The sequence below is a fragment of the Periophthalmus magnuspinnatus genome, chromosome 22 (genome assembly GCF_009829125.3).
Source record: "Periophthalmus magnuspinnatus isolate fPerMag1 chromosome 22, fPerMag1.2.pri, whole genome shotgun sequence".
In the NCBI taxonomy this organism is placed as follows: Eukaryota; Metazoa; Chordata; class Actinopteri; order Gobiiformes; family Gobiidae; genus Periophthalmus; species Periophthalmus magnuspinnatus.
The window spans coordinates 6,895,849-6,919,269 of NC_047147.1; the positions used below are offsets into that span (position 1 = coordinate 6,895,849).

General features: G+C 38.9%; 3 protein-coding genes across 3 annotated transcripts; 1 reads left to right on the plus strand and 2 right to left on the minus strand.

Moving 5' to 3' along the window:
• Positions 1-33: 33 nt before the first annotated feature.
• pank2 (pantothenate kinase 2) lies at positions 34-5,626 on the minus strand. The gene is made up of 7 exons (XM_033987686.2): positions 5,271-5,626; positions 4,473-4,825; positions 3,781-4,025; positions 2,446-2,622; positions 1,669-1,792; positions 1,114-1,239; positions 34-1,035 (listed from the first exon to the last, which is right to left on the minus strand). Exons 1-7 carry the CDS (start codon positions 5,482-5,484, stop codon positions 976-978), a joined length of 1,299 nt encoding a protein of 432 aa, XP_033843577.1. The 5' UTR covers positions 5,485-5,626; the 3' UTR covers positions 34-975.
• A 178-nt stretch (positions 5,627-5,804) lies between these two features.
• mavs (mitochondrial antiviral signaling protein) lies at positions 5,805-13,686 on the minus strand. Its single transcript, XM_033987685.2, has 6 exons — positions 13,595-13,686; positions 11,676-11,798; positions 11,066-11,246; positions 10,300-10,517; positions 8,603-9,265; positions 5,805-7,952 (listed from the first exon to the last, which is right to left on the minus strand). Exons 2-6 carry the CDS (start codon positions 11,796-11,798, stop codon positions 6,972-6,974), a joined length of 2,166 nt encoding a protein of 721 aa, XP_033843576.1. The 5' UTR covers positions 13,595-13,686; the 3' UTR covers positions 5,805-6,971.
• A 7,254-nt stretch (positions 13,687-20,940) lies between these two features.
• Positions 20,941-23,003, plus strand: LOC117390042 (G-protein coupled receptor 151). Its single transcript, XM_033987687.2, has one exon. The coding sequence runs from the start codon at positions 21,187-21,189 to the stop codon at positions 22,369-22,371; it is 1,185 nt and encodes a 394-aa protein (XP_033843578.1). The 5' UTR covers positions 20,941-21,186; the 3' UTR covers positions 22,372-23,003.
• Positions 23,004-23,421: the final 418 nt, after the last annotated feature.

Genomic DNA, 23,421 nt, shown 5'->3' on the forward strand with positions numbered 1-23,421 from the left:
TTCATATTTATTTAACAAAACGAACAGAGCTTTAAGTTCCAAAGTGTTTATTTTAAAAACATCAGTATGAAAATCTATTTTTGGTGACATTCATCCAATCCTTTTTTTGCAGAAATGTAATACGACAGGCACTTTAGATGAAAACCAACAGACAACAGTACTTTCATAGATGGTCCCGTTACTTATAAAAAAGGAACATTTCAATGAGACATGTGCTTTGGGTTAAAATTTAAAGCAGCTCAGTATTAAGTTACATAAGTTATGTCTGATTGTCTTAAAACCTGCTCTTGTTTTTAATTGGGGGAACCCCAACATTAGTGCAGTATTTATTGTGAAACCACAATACACATTAAAGATAATTTTGTCAAATAAAACTTCAACAGTGATAAATGTATTCAATGTATTGCTAATGACACACAAAAAGAAATACAAATCTCCAGTGTGGAAATATACATACTGTATATTATTACTAGTTTACCATGCACTAGGTTCAATACAAAATGGACAAAAAACTGAAAAAAAAACGTACTCAGATATTTAATAGGCCTATTAATCTATTAATTCGTTAATTCAAATGATCGAATCCAGCCACAAGGGGTAGCAATAAACCATCATATTCTGTGGCAGAACTTATCTGTAAATATTATACAAACACAAGTATCAAAGTATTAAGTATCACATGTCCATTTTTGGACTTTCCAGTCTTATAACTGTCTTCTGAAACCTCCATTTAAATAATGTAATGCAACAGACCAAACATCTTTGGCCCTGCGGTTGTCACAGTGATGAGTAACTCTGTCCACAGGCTGAATGAAAGAAGGCCACTGGAGGTAAAGTCCATGAGATGTGACACAAACTTTGGTTGAGTCACAGCAGCTGCTCCTCTGCTGTTAAACTTTGTGGTAAAAGAACAAAAGAACATCTTGGGTCAAAAGTGCTCAGTGTTTCTGCAGCATTGACAGGTGGGAGATTCATTCACAAACATTCAGAGGGATGGAGAAGCTCCAGCAGCGCTCCAACTGCCCCAAAGTAACCCTGAAACAGAAGCAGGGGGACTTTAAACATGTCAAATAAAAGTGATGTGGTTTAGGTTTGTCTGTGTAAAGCACTGACCTCATGTCGCAGGAACAGTGCTTTGAGTTGTCCTTTAGACCAGTAGTCCATAGCATAAGCCAGCAGCTTCATGGAGAGAGTGTTCACTCGGAGGAAGTTTCCCACAAACACCACTCGCTCAATGTTCTGAACAAAACACAAAAATGAAGTGTGCAATGATTTCAACAAACCTAGCACTGTTTAATTTAATCTAAATGTAAAGAACTTAAACACTGTTGTAGGAGAGCATGGCAGAGCAGTGCTTGTCGGCAGATGGAGCCCCTGGTCCGCCTTCATAGCCCTGTACAATGCTGCTTGATCAAGACGCCACAAGGCAGCACCGTAAAGAGGCTGAACGCAGAGAGGAAATTATTCCACTACACTGGCTCCACTCAACAGACTCCATTTACATTCCTCCATCACAGCAAAGTCTAAAAGTAAATGTATTCAAATGGCAAAGGAGGGGGGGGGGGGGGGGGGGGGGAGTATATATCCAATATCCATGTAAAAGGCAACAGAGTTTAATAGCGTCTAAACAGTGAGAGCAGTTGCATGTTTCAGCTCTGACCCACTGACCTCATTGAGAGCACACATTCGGGTGATGGAGCCGATGTTGTTGGTGATGGTGACCAAAGTGGCCCTCGCCAAGTCCTCTTTGGAAACAGACTCTCGCTTTTCTTTGGACATCATGTTGCCAAAACTGAGACAAACACACAATTTACATTATAAATATTTACTATTTTTGAAAAAACAATTACATACTATTTAAAAATATAAATGTTTAATAAACACAACTATTTTGAAACAAAGGCTTCTGCAAGGTTTCTCAACGTTTATATCAACAAAAGCTTATTACCGGTGCACTATGTAACTTTTCTAGTAAAAGGTATGCCACTTGCTTGTATCCTTGTCTTAAACGTGTCTATCTCCACAGAGACATGAAGGGGACGCTACCAGTTCAACTTACAGGTCTAGAGAGAGGAGACCCCAGTCACAGTAAGAATGCATGTTTTTCAAGGTATTTTTGAGCAATTAAAACATCCGCAACAAAAAAACTGCTAAATAAGTACATTTATTGCCAAACTGTAGAACATTTCAGGTAAAGTAATAGCATCACCATGGAGACAAGCAGGTAGTGGACCCCCTACCAGTAAAGTTACATAGTGCACCACTAATGTATGCAATCTAAATTACACTACAGCACTACACAAGAGAATCTGATAAAACAGTCAAACTAGCAACAAATCTTGGTAGGAACTTTCAAGGGCTGTTGATAACATATTTGCTTACTCAGTTGGGATTACTATTGTACATCCATATTAAATTATTATGCTATAAAAAAGCATTATGTACCTCGAGGCCACAGCAAAGCCCGGCAGCCCGAACCTCTCGTAGTCCCCTCCGTAGATATCACGCACCAGTTTGTCCACTCGTGTGCTCTCCCCTTCGGACGCCATTTCTAAAGCTTCTTCAAATGTCGAGCAGCCGGTCAGAAGACAGCACAAACCCAGAAAGGTCCCGCCGCCTAGACTGTTGAACAAAGAAAACATGAGAGATAAAAATCCAACAAAATGTCCTCTATAAGTTAGACTGTACACTTGTGAAAACACTGGCTTCCACTGAGTCTCAAATTAAATAAACCACTCTTGCATTTCTTTCAGTGCACAAAGAACAGAGGCCTATTTTGTCAAAGGAAATCTCAGAATTCACAAGTCTCTTTTGAAAATCGTTCAACTGAGAAACCACCCATGAAAAACCAAGTAGTGAAAAAAACTAAGAAAAACACATAAAATCCACCATTTCAGCAGATTTAGATTCAGACTTAAGTAACGTTTTGCCTCACACTGTGAGCAGAGAAAGGGATTTTGTCACTAGTAACCCAAAAATGCAGCTACTTTTCACATGTTGGTAAGAGCACAGACAGCAGGCAGATGTCGCATGTTTAACTCAAGACCAAAACTTATTTGCACCAAGTATCTGAAGAGTTCAGAGTTCACTGGGGTCACACTATCTACTGATGAACAATCAAATGTAAATTATTTTTAGTGAGTTGTTTTGTGAGGCAACATTTGTGCACATTTATTTATTTACATATTGCAAACAATGACAATGTATGGTAAAAAACCTACATTAAGCTTTTTACAACTGGGAACAACTAGATACGTAGTTAAAAAGAACTAGTGAAGTTAAAAAAAGTACTTTTGTCAAGAACTGTTGTAACAGTAATGTTGTTATGTTACATTTATTTTATTTACCGGTAGGTGTAAAATAGATGAGATAAAAAAAAAGGAAAAACTTAAAACATTCTACAGACTGGCCCATCAACAGAAATTTGGGGACCCGGGGCAAGAAGCCTGACACGGGCCCCCCATTTAATATGAATTAATAGGAAGACCCTAAGACCTCCTAAGACCCTGGGGCCTGGGACAGTCCCCTTTGTCCCATCTGCCGGACTCTCCTGGCTATAGGTACTATCAGAACTTTAAACTTAAGTGCTATAATGATGCAGTTGTTACTACACAGTTAAGGTGTTACACGTAAAAGATAATTATTTTCTTTCTTTTTTTTAATAAACATTTGTTTGTCTATTGTCTTGAACTATCTTTGTCTTTGTCTATCGTCATGAAATACCTTTGTCTAACATTACAATAGGTTTACACCTCAACCCCCTCCTTGTTTGACATTTACCTGGTCCCAGTGACTCGTTTGTAGTTGTTTTTGGAGTAAACAGCCAGGAAGCTGACCCCTGACCCGATGTTGACCAGCAGCAGTGGGTAGGGGTTCTCTAGGGGATAGGGCTTCTCCACGCAGCGCTCTGGGTCCGTGGGGTTTTCAAAGTAGTAGCATTCTCTGGGCATCACCGAATCTATGTACAAAACGCCGCGGATCAGGCAGTCCAGCTCATCCAGTTTGTGCAGCTCTAAATCGGCCATCTGCAGAGAAACATCCGTGAGGGGAGGGGCAGCAAGACAGGAAACAGGAGGGAGAACAGAGGCGGGGGGTAAGAAAACAGGAAGTTACTGACAATGTAACAGCACATCTACTCAGAGAATAACAACCTGAAAATCATCAGATGCAGAGTTTAGTTCTCATACAAGCTTTTTCTTTGTTCAGTAACTACATGCAGTATACTAACACAAATTATAACAAAAATAGTATAATTGTACTAGTATCACTGTGTATTTTCAGTATTACAAATAACGCAATATTAATTTTAATATTAGGTGCATGTATTGTATGTAGTGAAATACAATATTGATGATTATAGGGTCTCGTTTAGAGTAATATCAATAAGAAGAAAGGCATCTGGTGTTAATTTGTCATATATTACAATAATAAAACAGTAATAGGACCTGATGAATATGTTTAAATGCACCCACCGTTCTGAAATCACCCTCAAACTTGTATGCCCCCCCTCCCGTGGCACAGAGGGTGGTGTGGAGGCTGGAGAAGTGCTTGTCTCGTCCCATCTGGAGGAAAACAGGCAGGTCTTGGGTGGGGAAGCGGATGAAGTGCAGATTACCGGTTCGTCCACACAGCGTCAGGTCCTGCAGCTCGAGGTGGACGTCTCTGATCCCCGTGGTTCCGTATGCCGTGTTTGAGGTGAGGTACCGCCGGATGCTCTTCAGGTTCTCCACTTCCTCCTGCTCCTCCTCAGCTGTGATGTCTTTAGGCTCAAAGTACACAAGCTTCACAAGAGTGCCTCCAATGTCCATACCAAACCAGGGAAAAGCTGCAACAAAAATAATAAAACACAAATAGTCAAAATCAACACACAAATTCATTATGATCATATTGATATTAATGATTTCAGAATATGTATTGCATTTCCATTTTTTTATTGTCCGGGGAACAACATGGATGTAGGTCTCATTACAGCAGACAGCCCTAGTACAGTGTGTACCGCGAACGCCATCTTGTTGCAAAAAAGGTCCAGGCCATTTACTGACATCAAGCCCCACTGATATTACACCGTAATAACGTTCTGAGGAAAATTACGCAAATATCATAAATGCATTTTAATAACACTTGATATAAGATCTACTCCCCCAGAATCCTCTCCGTGATCTTTATTCTGACTGCCCTCTTTAGTGAGGCACGCCTTCCATTTCTGTATACAGACAACAGAGCTTTGCGAGAAATAGACTAAGCCCAGACCCAGAGCTCAAAACACCTACGCGGCCTGCTTTTCTTCACCGAGTCCGACCGAAGCCTCGCGGTGGAGTTGAAGGTCCTCCGCTCAGAGGTGGACGGTCCGGGGGCTGCAGTTGCTTCATTGTGGGGGTCGCTCCTGCACAAACCGGGCATCTCCTTCGAGGACCGCGGCAGCTTCTTGGGCGTTTCGTCTTCGTCGATAATGTCATCGTCGCGGCGGTGGCCATTAAACGCCATTGAAATGACCACCAAGCCACATAAATGCTGCCGTTTGTTTACAAACAAGGGTCATTTATTGTGTGGACAGCGATGTCCGTCACGCTAAAGGCTAATTAGCTAACCCTAAGTAGCTGTGTCGCTGTAACGGCTTGGTACATGTCGCTTTTATACGGCTGTCAGCGTGGTGGGCGGGGCAGGGATGATTGACGTTGGAAAGGACGTATTAGAGTGTGCCCTGCGCTGTTACCGTTCTGTATGGATGCTCCTCATACATAGGGATGAGTTTGGGAATAACCAAAGGATATATTGCTTGAAAATCACAAATAAAATCAATAAAAGACAATTTTTAGAGAATCTTTATTTAATCGATTGTCACTGCAGAGATAAAACATGCATAAAGCAAGTAAGACTTCACTTAATAGAGATTACAGCGCTTGCATTATCTATTATTGTAGTCAACAGGTCTGTTGTATGTGCCTAAGATACAAAGTTATAAACATAATTATATGCTTGCCATAATTACCACAGATTTTACCCGTACAACAAGCAGATACAAAAATATTTTTTAAAATTTATTTCTCAATGATTTCTCTGATTAGTCTATATTCTTTGAGACAATGAAATAGGAAAAGGCTTTACAACTTTCTTAAACACATATATAATCTCTTTGTACAAATAAATACAGAAACACAGTGTACAAGGTCACTAAGCTAAGAGATTGTCTTTTTTATATTTTATAAATTTTAGAACACTATAAGGAATTTCATCAAAGTGCAGATGCATTGTTCAACTTGGAAGTGACCATCTCAGTTAATACATAACCTAAATTTTAAGGAATTTATGAGGAAACCACAGCATCTGAAAGACTGTCACGGTTCCTTCGAAATTTGAGAAGGCATTTAATAATAACTCACACAATTAAATATTTGGGAACACCTGCCAGGACTTAAATGATTTGACTTTCCTCAAATGTGCATTTTTGGCATAATATTTTAAGACATTGTTAAACATACTTAAGATTAGTTTGTACCACAAATTTCATCTGAAATCGACAACATTTGTATATATTATATACCGTAGTCATACATGTTTTCATGGTTGGTCAATTCAATGAAATGAATAAATAACCAGACAGTAAATGTTGGATAAAGTGCTTATCAGCTGAAGACCATAAAAAACTAATATTAATATTATAAACCTTTGAATTTAAACTTTGAAAATCAAATAATAATCAATTATTCTGAAGATAATAAAAAATAAAATTATCCTTTTTAATGATAAAACACATTTCTCTTTGTTGTTCTACTAATTACTCCCTTAGTCCATTCCTCAGTCCATCTTAATAACATCATCACAAAATCTGCAGAGTCAGCAATTCCCATGGGTAATTATTAAGCAGCTGCCTGACACGAGCCTAGTCCAGTGACTACAATAAGGCACCAATAGCCTCCAGATCCTCTTTTGCAGCCTAATCTTCTCTTCCTTTAAAGGTATTAAGTAGACTGCTAATTCTTAAACCTCCACGCTATCAGCAGTGCACAGGCGCCCACTCCTGCTGCCGTTATAATATACCTGGTGTTTAGGCTACGGGTTGTCTTTCCAGAATCAGGCTGTTTTGGGTCAACTGGGGGGTCATTTGGCTTATGATTATCATGAGTGGAGGGGGTCGAATTAGGTGGGATAGGTGCCATCTCTTTGGTTGTTTCACCATTGCCTTGAATAAGAGGCGTTTGGATATTGGTGTTCTCAGCTTCTTGCTCCACTTTTTCAATAGGGCCTACACCATACGAGACAGCCTCAAATTCCCTATCTGATTCACCATCTCCAATTTGATGTAATGGTGCCTGAACTAGATTTAAAACAGAGGGATCTTCTGCCACATACCCGATGTTTTCTCGAATGTCTTCCATGTCCAGACTTGGAGCAGGGCTTTCAGAAATATCCTCTCCATTTAGACAAGAAGTGGTCTCAGAAATCATAGTAGATGCTGGTACACTCATCTCTATGGAGGGATCTTCGCTGTCATTCAGATTCAGGGCAGTAGACTCCCCAGGATCAGTGCTCGCTGAGACGTCAGAAATCATTGTAGAGGCTGCTACAGGTGGAGCATTACTAATTTCTTCAGTTAGTTTATCAGTGTTTTCCTTGTTCAAAATGGATGGTTCTTCTGCCACATGTCCAACATGTTCTTGGATATCGTCCTCTTCGAGACTGGAGGCTGGAGACTCAGAAACTTCCTTATCTGGTTTATTGTGATTATTTGCCACATCTATACTCATCTCTATGCGACCGCTGTCTCCAGAATATGGTTCAGATTCAGGACTGGGAGGGCGTATAGTTGTGTTGTTTTGATCTGGAGGTTCAACACTGACGAGTAAGCCAGGTTTACTGAAGAAGATATCCTCATCTTCTGATACAGCAGCACCACTGTTAACCTGGTCAGCAGGAGGCCTGGGAGGAACTTCTATCTCTTGGGGAACGACAACCTGAAAGAAAAAGTAAAAATAGATATATGTGAATTATTGATAGGGGAATCTTGTGTCATGTGACCTTTGTGAAATAGGCATCGATCCAGCTTTTTCAGTTCCCATATTAATTTCGATATTATGGCTTAAGTATCTGCCAAAACGCGATATCAACCGATACCAGTGCAGAGACTAAAAATAGCATTAATTTCCTGAGAACAAAATAAAATAAGACAAAACTGATCCAAATGTGGTATGTAGCTGTTATTTATCTCTCAATTAACTACAACAAGTAAATAGTCATATTACATGAATTTATATGTCCAGACAATCGGCCGCACCGATTTTTGAAAGCCGATATCTAATTCAGTATCAGCGTTGATATGATTGGTCCATTCCTAGCGTGGAACTACTACATTCTGTAACCAATTATTATAAATACTATACTTCATTTTGTAAGAACCTGTAAAGGCAGGTAATTACATTTTACATTACATTGTAGTTATACATACATGAACGTGTACTTAATGAGGTAGGTACAGTAATTGTGTGCTACCAAACCTATTTGTATTATTTAAAATTATTAGTAAACAGCTTACATACAACAAAACATAAACCAGGTAACAATATGAATAACAAGAAACAATATGAAAAAATGTAGTGCGTGTTACCTGTGCGTTTTGAGGTTCAGATGTCTTCTTCAGGGCTGGGACCGCAGGCTGTTTATTTTCCAAAGTTGGTCTGGTCTCTTGGACTGGCTGTTTTTCTGGTGTTAAGATCAGATCATCTAGGTTTGTCAACGGAGACGCACTTCGGCCTGATGATGCCTCCACGGCAGCAGGGGGCACTATAGGAGTCTCTATGATGGTTGTAGTTAATGCAGTTTTTTCTACAGCATTTGTAGTTGTAGCGTCTGTGGTGTCTTCCATAAGAACAGTGACTGGTTCTGGTTCAGCTACAATTGGCTTGTTCACAGTATTAATGATTGGTGTATTTTCATTCACAGTTGTTTGGGTAGGAGTAGACTGTTCCACCATAGTATCCGTCTGCGCAGATTCGTCAACCTCACATGGCACTAACTGAATGTCAGTAGCTTGTGGTATCTCAATATTTTCCTCAGGCTCTTGTTGTAGATTAATCGTTTCATTTGGGACAGCCTGACCTGGGAGGGGTTCTGGTTCTAGGTTTTCCTCTGGTTCTTGATGGGAGATAATTTGCTTGGGAGGGGGAGAGGGATTGGCTGAACCTCGCTTTGAATCAGGAGAGGGAGGAGGGGTCACAGGAGGGACCACAACTGGCTCTGTCTGGGCCTGTGGGGGTTCTGGAGCAGTCACCTATAAAGAAAACAAAGTGAAGTATAAGCTACTGATTTAATATAAAACACTACTGCACTTTTTGGTGGCGGCACTTCACCATGAAAATAGAAAGTTCAAACTATACTTCAAAGTATTCTCTATGTATGTTTCATGCCATACGGTAAAACATTTTATCCAAAGCAATAAATTTCCAAGTCACGTTTGAGTCAGGTTTGTGGAGGTGCAAGCCCACTCACAGTCAGGATGCATGTTTTCCAAGGAGTTTTAGTGCAATGAAAACATCCATAATGCAAATATATGCTTTGATTTTAGTCTATCTTCTGGATAAAAAGTTACCTGGTAGGCTTTAAAACAGGCTTAAATTTTTTAAAAGTCAGTCAGTATTTTCCACACTACTCAATCATATCAGCTTATCAGACTGATGCCCAGTGGCTGAGGTCTCTTATTCAATACAGTCAAAATGGTGCACAGGGCAACCTTCATTGTGGCCATGTTTGCACTCAGTTCTATTTAAAGGGCCAATAAATGGTGTGTTAATTTGCTTAGAATGTATCAAAGAGACATGAGTAATTAAAGTAGCATTGTTGTGCTGTGTTGCTAGGATCATGCATGCTGCTTTTACACCACTCCATGCCAAAAGCAGCTTAATCCTGTATTGTCAAACGCACGCCACTAAAAGGGAATATCAATATAGCATTTGTTTTTTCTAGCACCACTAACAACTCTACAGAGAACTATGGCTGTACAATTATTGCATAGTGCAAGTATGTAACAACAAATTATGTAACAACATTGCTGTCACAATACTAAAATTTCTAACTCAATTTTTATGTTAAGGAATAGGCTAAATACCAATTTCAATAAACCACAATAATTTTAACAATGCTATTTTTAAAACAATAGACATCTTCGTTCTTTATGTTACCCTGTGGTCTAGGTTTGATAAATTCAAGAAAAATGTAATACCAGTTTAGCATCGATTAGTATTAGATTTTTGATACTTTCTACAATCCTAATTTCAAAACAAATAAACATACAATGTATTTACTCACCTCCATCACAGGAGCTGCTGCCAATGCTGCACTGCTCTGAGGATCAAGCTTTTCAGTCTCCTGGATGGGCTGGGTCTCTGGCACCTTAGATGGGACGTCTTGAGGGGGCGGAGCACTGGCTGTGGGCCCGGGGTGAGGCAGGTGTGGGGCAGATGGCGCAGGATGGACATGTGCCGTGACTACATTAGCGGCTGGAGGTGTAGGAGGAGGGTTGGAATCTAGGACACAGTAAACATGGAGGTTATCCGTTAATGTATGTAAATCTATTCGGAAGCAATTTACTCTGTGATGATCAGCTGGTCATGTCAAGGTATTACTATTACATAATGAAAATATACATGAGGATTAACTTGTATGGTGGGGTTATCCCCTAATATAAGATTATTGCAGCTTTAGCATTAAAAAATACACACAATTTCACACAAAACAACAATGGAAGTGTATTTTGCCAAGTGAAGAAACCATTGAACGAGTAGCATTGCTAAAATTTATTTCTTGTTATTGTAATTAACAGGTTTTGGACCATCAGAAACTATTGATGTATTTTATATATGCATACTTTTTGTAACTAGTGTTTTGTGTTGCGCTAAACTAAAATTAATTTCCTAATTTTCCAGGTTAAAATATCTTTTGAGAATTGTTGCCTGTCAAAAAGTTACGTCGTCCTGACTCCCACATTTCAACTAGCCCATTAGTGATGACCATGTCTCCTTATCAATCCTCACTTGGTAATATACAGTGGTGGTTAATGGACTTAGTGGCTTACTGTTAATGCCTCTCAGTGCGTCGTATTCAGCCCTGATCTCGGCTGCTAATGTCCGATGTTCACACGCCTCTAACGCAGCAATGAACTGCTCTGGCCAATTCTCCCGCCTCTTCAGACAGTCCAGCAGGCGCACCATGGCATCAAAGCGGCCACAGGTCTCTCTTTTGGCCTCAATAACCTCCTATAATTGGACAATGTATGGTTTTATAAAGCCATACTTCAGATCAGGCCTGGGAACATATTTATATACTGAACATTAACATACAATGCTTTTCACTAATATTTTGAAAGTTGAAGTTAAAATAGTTTGTAGAAATTATGACATTATAGTTATAAAACACAAAAACAAAACTACATTAAAGGTGAACTATGTAACTTTTATGGTAGAAGGTTAACCACTTCTTGTCTCCATGGAGATATTATCACTTTGGCTGGAATGTTCTACAGTATAGCATTATATAGTGTTAGTTACATAGTGCACTTTTAAGCTGTTTACTAAAAAAATAGAAAAATGATTCAAATAATAAATAATGGATACAAAAATTGTAATTCCAATTATATATGTTTATATGTTTATTTCTCCATCAATAACAGAAAGTTTAGAACTCACTCTGTCATGATCAGTCAGACATGGAAGATGGACAACAATTTCTCTTGGTTCGACCTTGGTCACAATCCTTGGCATGTTTTTTCGCAGGTAGCCATTGTAGAGCTTGTCGATGGCGAACGACATCTGGGGAAATGGAAAAAAAAAGCTATAAGGTTAAAAAAAAGAATAACCTCACATAATAATAATTAAATGAATAGTCCTTTTTGTTGACTACGGTGATTTCTTAAGAAAATGCATCTTATGCATCAATGATAATGAAAGGGTTAAGTATTTGTTCTTCAAAAGATGAGACACAAAGGCACTTCTGTTGAGGAAATTCCAGATTTTTTTCTTTGTGCACATAAGTTCCTGTCCTTGTAGAGCAGTCACTTGCTTTACTTGCTTTCAAAAATAATAACAGCTGATTCAGCTTTCTTATGAGGGTATATCTATAACTGTGTGACATTGCATAATATAAAAAGTCTTAGAAAATGCTGGATTGCATCTAAGTTCCTTACATTACTAAAAAGGATATGCAACAAAACCTAAAAATCCTTTGCTCCATTTTAGTAAAATGAATAAATTACTGTTATTAAGCATGTTTAAATATTTGTAATACATCATAACACAATTAAAAAACATAGGGCAACAATGAACGCAAACCCAGCATGCTATGACGAATCTTACTATTTGCAGTGTTTCTGAATGAATGAGCTCAACAAACCAGTTCATTCCAAACTTCACATAATATTGGAATACGTGTGTCAGTTATGTGCTTTGTCTATTATGTAGTTAGAATATAGATGATGAAGTGAATAGAGATGAAGTGAATGTAAAAATGAAAGAAAGCACCAAGAAATAACATTAGATTCAGCCAGGGATTTAGAAATCTCTATTAGAAAGTGAAAGTGAAAGTGGCTGTTACATGGAAAAGACCAGTATTCAGCTTGTTTCACTTTAGAAAGAACCGCTTGAGAAGCTTTGAATAAGACGTAGTTTGTGTGATAGACTGTGCAGCTGCAGCCTTGGTCTCTGAAACAGGAAGCCTGTTCCTCTGAAACATGAGATTTCAAGGTTGAGGAATAAACTAGTCATTGATTAATCACGTCGCCATTTGACATTGTTTTATTATCAGCTAAAAACACCAAACATGGTCGCTCAGCTCGTAGGATTTAGGCTTGAATGAAAAAACTAGAATTATCTGTAGTGAATACAACTTAAACCTTTCTATTGTTGATACAGAAACACTGGAGGAGTAATCTGTTGTCTTTTGCAGTCATGGGGAACGATTTCACAAGATTTTCCAGTGGTGAAAGAGAAACTTCAGCACAGAAGTGAGCCAAAGGAGCAAAGTCTCATGTTAGCAGCCATTGCATTATTACATAGGTAGATATAGACACAGAACCAGTGCATAGTGCAAACTAATACACAAGTAAAGGGTGTTCAAAGGGGGCGTGTTATGTTCAAAAACCACCTTGACAAGCCCAGCCAAATGAATGACCTCTAAATGTCTACCTCTCAACAGATCACCTTGGTAGTTCTTCATTAATATTTCAAGATAGTTAAACAACCGTGGTTAACTCGTCCTACAGATAAGTTTGATATATCCCCAAAAAATATGGCAAGGAGAAAATGAAGAACAAGGAAATAAACGCACATGAATCTATAATGAGAGAAGTTTGCCTGTGTTTAATACTAAAATACACTATTAATACAACTTAAAGTGAGCCCAAACACTTTATCACACATGTATAAATTAGAATATCAAAAGTCTATAAATTATTGTATTATTATTTGTTTCAGTTAGCAACTACTTTCAGCTAGGACATAGTGCTGCTTCCTCTGCTAGCACGTTATGAACCACTTAAAATATGAAATAAAAAAAACGAGCAAATCAAACAAACTAATTTTACGTTTAAACGCTGCTATCTACAACTTACCTTTCGTGTTTAGAGTTTGAGTAGTTCGTGCGATCCCCAGCTATTCCTCCTCGCTTTAAAACCTTCTTCTTGCCACACACACACACATCTGCGCAGCGGTTTAGCCTACAACCATAGCCCAGCCTGATTCTGACTCCTGATTGGATAACAGCAACGTCAATCAAAAAATAAACCAATAATAACGCGGGGGAGCAGAGGAGGCGGGATATGCTAATCTTGACCTGAAAGCGTCACCTTTGCTGCCCTCTACGGTTAACGGCAGATCGGATCTCGATTTCTGGTTGACATCTGTCTCTAATCTCTTTTAATCCTCGCACATGGACTGGACGACGGCCATAGGCAGAGATAACAGCATTATACGTTACATACCTGTACATATAGAGACGTATAGGTTGTTTTGGTGATAACTTTATTTGCAGTGATAATCATGACACTGACACTGACCCTAGATTCATGCACAAGTTATACCTTTCCACTATTTAAGTATATAAGTGACAAGAGGATATAAAATTTGACGAAATGGGACCTAAACGTTAAAAAGCGTAGTACTGTTTCAAACCTCTGTGTAAAAAATGTGCGAAAAACAATTATGAAAAACTTCCAGTAAACTAGCTGTCCTACACTTGCTGTACTTCCTCACGTTGCCACAAGATAGCGCCGTTCTTTCAATTTTTGTATGTTTGTTCTGTGCACCATCTAAAGTCAAACCTGAAACAGATGTTTGTTGACTTGTTTCCACATAGCAAAACCAGGTCACGAATGAATTGTAGCAGCAATTTCTCCCCCCCAGACGTGCTTTATGTCACAACCCTAACCCAGTAGGCTGGGGTTTTGTTAGTGTTCAGATGTCATCACAACATTTTATAGGCCAATATTATTTAATATAAATGGGCAGCAGCTAAAACAAATATTGTTAAAATGCAGATTTTTGTTGTAATACAGTGAGTTCTTGGGTCTAGGCAGAAATAGAACTAATCGGATTCAACATATGTGCATTTACATTTTAGATATTTCCTGACAAAATGCAGTGTGATCATTTGGGGAAACTGGCTCTTGGCCCCATTCTGGGAGTATGACATAATCGCAATTTAGACTCTGAAAACTATCAATTCTTTGCAGGCAGTTGCATTTGATTAAGCATAGAAGGTAAAGTAGGCCTAGGTCTAAATAAAACCCATGGATATAGACTATTAATTTACAGTCAGACCAATTTGGTATCAATGGTTGAACAACACAGCAGAATTATGTTGTATTTTTCTAATATATTTGAATGTAAAATGGTTGTTGACATTTTTCATCTTCATCTTCTGCTCCTCTGTGTTTTTCTGTTCAGCAGACGCTGTAGCCTACTAGAGTGCAGACATTTGCTCCCATTCTGCCACAGCTTCAGGATGTTTGATCCACAAATAGTGAATCCAAAGTAATGAGACAAGGTAAGAGTTATACCTTTACACAGAAGCAACTTTCATTTGATTCAAGACTGTATGTCCTCAATGTTGCAAATTCTTAGGCATTGTGAGCATTAAAATTATTAATATTTGGAAAACAATTTACACTAATTGTATGGGTGTAAGTCCTTATATATCTCACGATTAGCCTTCTCAGTCTCTTTCTCTCTGCTTACTTACTTTTCCTCTCTACACTCAACTAGTCTTTCTCCACGTATGGGCTGGATCATATAGCATAACACATAAAATACACACATTAATACACTATTAATACAACTTTAAGTGAGCCCAAACACTTTATCACACATGTATAAACTAGAATATCAAAAGTCTATAAATTATTGTATTATTATTTGTTTCAGTTAGCAACTACTTTCAGCTAGGACACAGTGCTGCTTCCTCCACTTCAAAACCCCAAATTTGCCTTTAATGCATTCAGGAAGTGGGGTAAATGTCACATCATCCCATGAAACTGACCTACTGCCAGATCATAGAAAAACACAATCAGTAACCCACTTAACAGTCAGTGTATAACTGACAAATTATATATACTATAAATGTATTTTTTAGGTTAGAAATTTGTGAATAATTCTTACTTAAGTCTTGCCAGTCTATTAAAGGTGATGTACAGTGGGGAGGCTCAGTAGGAATCCACAGTGCAAAAAGGAATAATAACTAAAAATGGGCCAAACCTCTTAGTTAGTAAGCTTCTAATACAACCCCCTTTAAATAGCTCTTTGTAGTGTAAGTTCTGTATTACTACTACAATGTCTAGATGTCTAGTGAATCGCCCTCTCTCACTTGCACTATATAAAACATTAATTATTAGCTTTTTTGCAGGCTGGGAGTCTGCCCTTTCACTGAGAGGAGTCATTTATCCCTTTGCGTGGGGCCTGATTTAAATGAACATAACTGTGCTGATGAGGATAATGATCCTTCCTGCAGCTCCACTGGTGATGTATGCATGGAACACACACGTTTAGAGCACCAATTTTAAGTCAAGGGCCCCTTTCCACAGGTTGTCGTGGAAACTGGGGATCGTATTGGACCAAGTTGATTTGAAAAAGCTCTTGGTTTGTCTAGATGCATTATAGGATGAGGCACTTAAAGATAACATAAGGATTTATGTGCCAAAGATGCCGAAGTATAAACAATCAAAGCTGATTCTGTTGATTCTGTCTTAACAATAGTGTAATTAAATTGAATAACCCCTGGAAAATGCATTTGATTATTATTGGTAATTGACAAATGATTTTAGTTCAGTTTATGTCATTGGAAACAATAGGATACATTTTTCCGTTAAGGTTGTCCTGATTAAGTCTAACTCATGGTCTGGAGATGGGTCCCCAGGTGACGGTGAGGGACGTACCCTGCCTTGATTTTACTATAAAAGGAGAAACATAATTCCTCTCTTTTTGAAATGAACTCTCTATAGAAATGGGCAACCCGTACAATGCCAGGGGCCCGTCTATCTGGTTTGGAAGTATCTGCAACATTAGCTTAATTTGGATATTTTTGGCTGTGTAGAGATAACAGTGTTCACCAATGTGTGTTGGAAAGTTTGTGCTAGGTTAGAATAGAATGAGACTGAAGTACATAGGTGTTTTCGTTTCATAAAGATTTTCTGATAGGCACATGTATAAGTTTTCAGTGTTGTTTACCAACAGTCCAACAAAATAAATTGTTGTCATAAATAACTTTCATTTCCTTTAAACCTCATTGTGGACACTTGACCCATGGCTAGGACAATAGAAAATAAATAAATTCTTGCCATCGGTAAATACAAAAAATGTGTCCCTAGTGGCAGAGTGGGGAGCCCCTAGAATGGAAAGGATACTTTGAAAATATGTTTTGTTACAGAATACTGAATACCTGCATTCAAATGTATTTTGTGTGTATTCTGTTAAAAGGTCCAATCAGAGTACTGTATTCTGAGTACTTAAAATACTATTACATGAAGTTGCATTATATTATAGGGGAAAAACTTGACATGTAATTAGTCCTGTCATCATAATTACTATAGTTAATGTTCAATATATGTTATATATAGATGGAACAATCAATTTTGAGGGTCATTATTTACCATGATAGTTTATCTTTGCACTAGTTTGGGTCTTTTGTTATTTTCTTTTGTACTATGATAAGATTTGAGTTGCAGAGGTTTGAATAAAATTTCAATATTATCGTCTATATTTACTTAACATTGTATATTGTGACAGGCCTACATATACAGCAACTTGATTTTTGGTGCACTGTTTGTTATGCATTCATTTATGTCTAACTGCACGAAAATTGCACGCACATACACTGCAAGAGTGGTGCTTTCTTCTTTTTTTTTTTCATCAATACTATGAAGTTCAAGGCCAAAATTGCATGGTCAAGTGCTGCCAAGTGCATTCTGAATTCCACCAAATGAAAAAGTAACGATATCGGGATACAGTTACATAAAATTAGTATTCAAAATATATGTATTTTAGGTGCATGTATTTAGTTATTTCTCAGCACTGAGATTACAATAATATTTGCATTACACGTTGCTTTTGTGGTCTATAATGCTGTAGAGGCCTAAACTTATGCCACATGCACAGTACATTTTACAATACAAAGAAAACTATGCATCTTTGGCACAAGGAATCCCAGCACAATAGGCCTATAGCCTTATGGAAATTCAAATCAAACTATTCAACATTTGCAGTGCGTTTAGCTTTGAGTGTATGGTCCAATTATGCTGGCATGTCTCACAGAAGATTCATCTTGTCAGCTGTAGACATAAATGTAAGACTACTGCTCCATCCAGTGAATCCAGTAGCCCAGACTCGACTGTGCTGCACCCAGCTGACCCATGCATCATCACTCACAGCTGTGACTTATCCTGGCCTCATTCCACTCCACTCCAAGTCAATCTTTTGGTTACCTGAGAAGACCTTTTACCTCTGCTCTTGTTGAATGATGTCAAACACAAAAACAGGCTTTGTCAGCTTTCAGACTGTAGAAAGCTTTTATGCACCACAGCTTCTGGGACAGAAATTTGTGATGGCATGGTCTGCTTTTTAGCTTTGGCGTAGCACGGTCAAAAAGCACCTCGTTTGGTCCTTTTATTTTCTATATTTCAAAAGACTGGACAAGCTTTTGAGTTTTTGTTAACATGCTGCCTCTGGGCCAGACAGAGGAAGAGTTGAAGGCATTGCTCTTATATCTTTGTTGGTTGTGGGTTTAAAATAAGCTCAAAATTACACAGTGGACACTGGACACACACTGCGAGGTATGTAGGCGATGGCTAAAAAGAAGCATTCATGTTTAGAAGGCCCCAACTGTGAAGTGAATGTGGTCCAACATGAGACTACTGCTATTTTAACCCAAGAATCACACTTCAAGCTCAGTGTTACAGCATATATTTACCAGTTTAATGTGTCGGAGTGCTAAACAAGTGGTCGGCATAGGTAAAAACAGTTCTTTACTATCAAAGGACTATCTTATCTGGAGAATTTTTCCTATTGTTTCTATTAGATGAACAAATATTATGTTTCGTACATGTAGCTTTGCAGTTTCTTTGGTTATACAATTAATTGACTCTTCCATCACTCTAGTGTAAAACTACTGATTACAGAACTCCAGTGCCTCCTGATTGAACCACTGTCTCCCTATTATCCTTTTTCAACAATTGCGAGATAGGGCCACTTTGTTGGTGATCTCTAATAGACGGATAGTAGAATATATTAGGCTTTTCAAATCCACTTTTTTGACCTCCTTTGCATAATTTTTTTGTCTAGAACTACAGTGAAAATGATGTAGTTCACTTTTAGACTTGGAATAGTCCTGTTTATATGTGTGTGTGTGTGTGTGTGTGTGTGTGTGTGTGTGTGTTTATGGTGTATCATTCTCCACATGTGTGTTATTGACAGATCCCATGCTGTTCGCTGTTTATTGACAGGCACATACAGTACATTAGGCGTACTTTCAGTGACGCAGACGTTAGAATCATGAAAAAGACTGCCACTCAGCAGCAACATAGCGACGTCGAAAGCTTTTACTAATTATTGAACGGTCACACTACTCTGGGAATATCAGCACCAAATTATTAGTTTAATGTTTGCTCAACATACTATTTAACTTTGCCTATGTTTTAACGGAAGATAAAGGAATAAGATTAGGCAGATGGTAAAAGAAAAGTGACAGACAACAAAACCAAAATGGTGAAATAAAAATAACAGGATCATGTAGAGCAAGTTAATGCAAACATTTTATGACCAAAATGAGGAGCCTGACAGCAGCAGTTACAGAGAGGGGTGGGAGTTTGCAAATGTAAAGTGAACTGGAGCCAGAGTCAATAGAGCTGGAAGTGCGCCCATGATCACTTCCTATTTGGAACACGGTGGCTAGCAGGTTAGATATGTCCATTTATATTTACAGTCTATAATTCGTGCATTACATTATATAGTACCATTTTGACAGTGGACTATTCAAAAGATACATTTTGTTTTGAATTGTTAACTGTTATGGCAGCGTAATAACATGTCATCACTCTGAAACCCATGAATATGATTTACAAATCTTTGTATAGCATAAGAAAAGTTTGTAGTCTTGGCTGCCTTGTATTTGGCTTTGCTCTACATAAACATCATGACTCAAAGAAGTGGAAGTGTTGAATATCTCAGCTGTTTATTTACATTTTTCAAAATAAAATTATTCACTATCTGTGGCTTTTAACAAATACAAGTGCATAGAATATAGACAGATGAATGTATCCAGAGATTCCTATTAAAGTCTTACACTTATGGCAACAGACAGTGCTCATTTCAGGGGGAGGTGAATCAAGACTAACTCTCTCTCCTCCTCTCATAGACCAGAACATGGCAATTACCCCTGATTACTGCATGCAGTGAGGCCAGCTCCCCCTGTGTGCACCATTATATCTTCCCTCTAAATACCACCGAGTCTTTTCCTGGCTGCAATCACATGCCACTATAGACGTTTATTCAGTAGAAGAGTTTTAAAAGGGGCTCTGGGTCCGTGCGTGTATTTGCGATTCGGGACGGCTCACATCTTCATAACCCCATACTGTCGTCTCTTAGCAACCCAGGCTGCGGAAGGTGACAGCATTTGAGTGGGCACCTCTCCACCACCTCTCCACCCTCCTCCAACCTATCCCCCAGCAAGAACCTGCTACCATGCACTTAAAGTCGCTAAACAGGACATGGAGGTCTCGGTAATAAGTGCAAATGGAAATGCCCTTTAAATTATATTTGCGTCATATGGAAAAGTGTTTGAACACAGCTCAAAGCATTTGGCATTTAAGAGAGAGATAGAGAAACGTTCTTCCAAATACAGGAAAATTGTCTTTCACAGTTCAAAGTTTGGCTCCACATTGGATCTGATTTGTCCTCTTATTAAGTCTTATTAAAGTTTAAATAGACAAAAATAAAAGCATGTTTTGTTTTTGTTTTTCATTTTGGTTATGTTTATTGCACTGTAAAAAACAAAACACGTGTCCTTTCTTACTGCCTCGCCTGGAGAAAGGCCTTGTAATTGTTTCTGTGAAAATATTGTTCCTTTGGCTATAATATCCCCCTGGAGAATGTTCCAAAGTATGGTTTTACTTTTCTGTTTATATGGAATCATGCAGGTGATGTGCCACTTCTAAAAAGTTACATACTGTACCTATAAATATGTCATCAACTAACAGAATAAGCAACCTTTAATTTCTTTGTTTCTGACAAACAAAAGATGGTGCATACACCAGAACCCATGAAAGTTCAATCCAATCCAAATAACAAACAAAAATGTACAAAAATAGACTTCTGCTAACTCTGATCGAAATGTAATCTCATTCAAGACCAACATGAAAAATAAAGTACAGGCTAAGTAACATAATTTACTAAGTAGCGATGGTAGTTTCCTGCCTGTGACGCTGCTTTCACATTTGGGCTGCTGCCTGGAGCCATACCACTAAAATGACGTGAGTGCCTGACGACGCTAAATGGCAGCACTTGAAATAGCCCACCTGCCAGTCTACGCTCCCATTTGCGCGCGTCCTCCCAGCCACATCCGCTACGCACGAGAGCATTTCAGCACCAGGACAGCTCCCGTTGTCTTGCAAACATTAACCCAAAAAAGTGGAGAGCAGACTGAACTTTTGGACAGAAGATGGACATCGAGCGGCCCTCTAACGTGACTCTTTTTGATTTCGTGGGGGGGCTGCAGTTGCTCCGAAACAGTAACATTAGGACCGCCATCCCCGTGGTCCTGATCGGGGTGTGCGTCTGTGGAGCTCTGTGTAACCTCCTGGTGCTGCTGGTTTTCATCCGTGACTTCAGAAAAGGAAGAGGCTCAGAAGTAAAGGCGCTCCTCGCTTCTCTCGCGTCCACAGACTTGCTCATCTTGTTACTGTGCGCTCCAGTGCGCGCCGTCACCTACTATAAACAGATATGGACTTTGGGTAGCTTCGTGTGCAAGACCACGGATTGGTTTCAGCACTCGTGTATAGTTGCCAAAACTCTCATTTTAGCCGCGACAACCAGATCAAAACATACTTTTATGGGGGAAGAAGAGGATGGCTTCCAAAATGCTACCTGGATCCACGGAGCTCTTGTGTTCGTTTGGCTCGTCGCTGTGTTGTTTTCTCTACCACAGTTGCTGTTCGCTACTCTGGTGCCATACAGTTTGGACGAGGTCATTTGCGTCTCAGAGATGCCCGTGTGCGCTTCTGAGTTTATGAGTCTCTTCTACAAGATCTACCCAACTGCGGTGTTTGTGGTGCCAGTCATCTTTACGCTCGCATACTACACCAAAACGCTCCACGGTGCGGTCAATAACGCACCAAATCCACGACACCAGAGTAAAGTTACACTTGTTTTGTTGTGTCTGAGTGGCGCGCTGGGACTCATGCTTTTACCAGAGTGGGGGACTTTCACCTGGATACGACTCGGTTTCAACAGACCGCCCGTGGGGTTGTTAATCTTCGCCGATGTTTTATTTTACACCTGCAGTTCGGTCTTTCCCGTGCTCCTTATGACAATGTACGACGACGTGCGCCAGGGACTCGTATCGTTTTGGTACATAGCTACCTGCAGACCACGCAAACATGCACCAACAACTGTGTGCAAGTTGTGCGTAAAACCAGATGGAAATGGCGCAGAGGCGTGTTCTAATGAAGTGTCCTCCAACGCCAAAGATAAAACCTTCCCAGACTTGGAACACTTTTGGACAGGACGCAGAAATACTCACGTAGAAGATGAGCATGACCCAGTACCGTGGGAAAAAGACGAGAAAATGCTGCAGATGGCAGTGGAGTCTAATCAAACTGGCTCAAGACAACAGGAGTGCGCGTAAAGTTGGCGACATCTGAATGTAAAGTGACAAGTTACTGGCAGTGGCGAATCTCTAAAAGCTTGTTACGTGAAAGTGAACTTAAAATGTGAACTATTACAGTTAGTTCTAAGATGGTTCATTGTAATTGGACAATACCCATTCATCTCTGTAAGTGGGACTCTGGGATTTACTATTGAGGTGTGTTGTATTATAGCTGTGCTATGGACTTTATGTTTTGATGGTTCAGACTGTGCAGTTGTGTCCATAAATGATATATGAAATGTAGATTACCACCTCAATCTCCATATATTATGACATAACATCACAAAAGATAAACAAAATAAAGTAAAATTTTAAAATGACCTAGCTGCTGAATAAGTTGAAACCACATGTGACCTTAACAGGCATAAGACAATGAGATTTACTTTTAATGTTCCCAAAATCAAAAGCCATGAAAAATGGAGTTGTGACCATTTTGATCAGTTCTGTGTAATCTAAGGGAGAACAATGTGATTCCATGGCTTTAATGGCTTTTATATTGTGTTTTGAAAGGCGTAGCTGTCGTGATTTGGTGTAACATATTTGTACACTTGTAAATGTCCATGTTTTCATGTATTTTTACCTGAACCCTTTGCTATAGTCTTTAATATAAATAGGAGTTTTTACACTGACACTGTGTGTTGTGATATTGTTGTGAATATTAAACTATTTCTCCATCAGTGCTCTCTTTTTCTCTTTTGTTATGCAAAGCCGGTTAATCAGGGATGAGATACGAGTCAAAGCAGCAAATCTCTCTCCATTTAATTCACATGAGATGAAGATTAAAATAAATGGTTACTGTAATCCAGTGTTCTGTTTTAGGCCAAAGACAGTAATCATGTTTAAGGCACAGGTTAGGGCAGGTTAATAAAATTGTGACAGCTTTATGGTTTTGTTTTTCTGACAATATACATCCATTTTGGCATTATATATTATAATATCATGGAGTACATAACTTTTGATCTCATAAGATGAAGCAAATATGAGATCAAAAGTTGTGTACTCTGTGTACACTCTCCGCATGTAGAGTCA

Excerpts from the sequence above, each read along its gene's own strand:
- pank2 (XM_033987686.2), bottom strand. The coding sequence starts at position 5,484 with ATGGCGTTTAATGGCCACCGCCGCGACGATGACATTATCGACGAAGAC. Across the intron at positions 2,623-3,780 it reads AAACGAGTCACTGGGACCAG|TCTAGGCGGCGGGACCTTTC; the intron begins GTAAATGTCAAA and ends TTTGTTCAACAG. Across the intron at positions 1,793-2,445 it reads GGCTTTGCTGTGGCCTCGAG|TTTTGGCAACATGATGTCCA; the intron begins GTACATAATGCT and ends TGTTTGTCTCAG.
- mavs (XM_033987685.2), bottom strand. The coding sequence starts at position 11,798 with ATGTCGTTCGCCATCGACAAGCTCTACAATGGCTACCTGCGAAAAAAC. Across the intron at positions 11,247-11,675 it reads GTCTGACTGATCATGACAGA|GAGGTTATTGAGGCCAAAAG; the intron begins GTGAGTTCTAAA and ends GTCCAATTATAG. Across the intron at positions 9,266-10,299 it reads CAGCAGCTCCTGTGATGGAG|GTGACTGCTCCAGAACCCCC; the intron begins GTGAGTAAATAC and ends TTTTCTTTATAG.
- LOC117390042 (XM_033987687.2), top strand. The coding sequence starts at position 21,187 with ATGGACATCGAGCGGCCCTCTAACGTGACTCTTTTTGATTTCGTGGGG.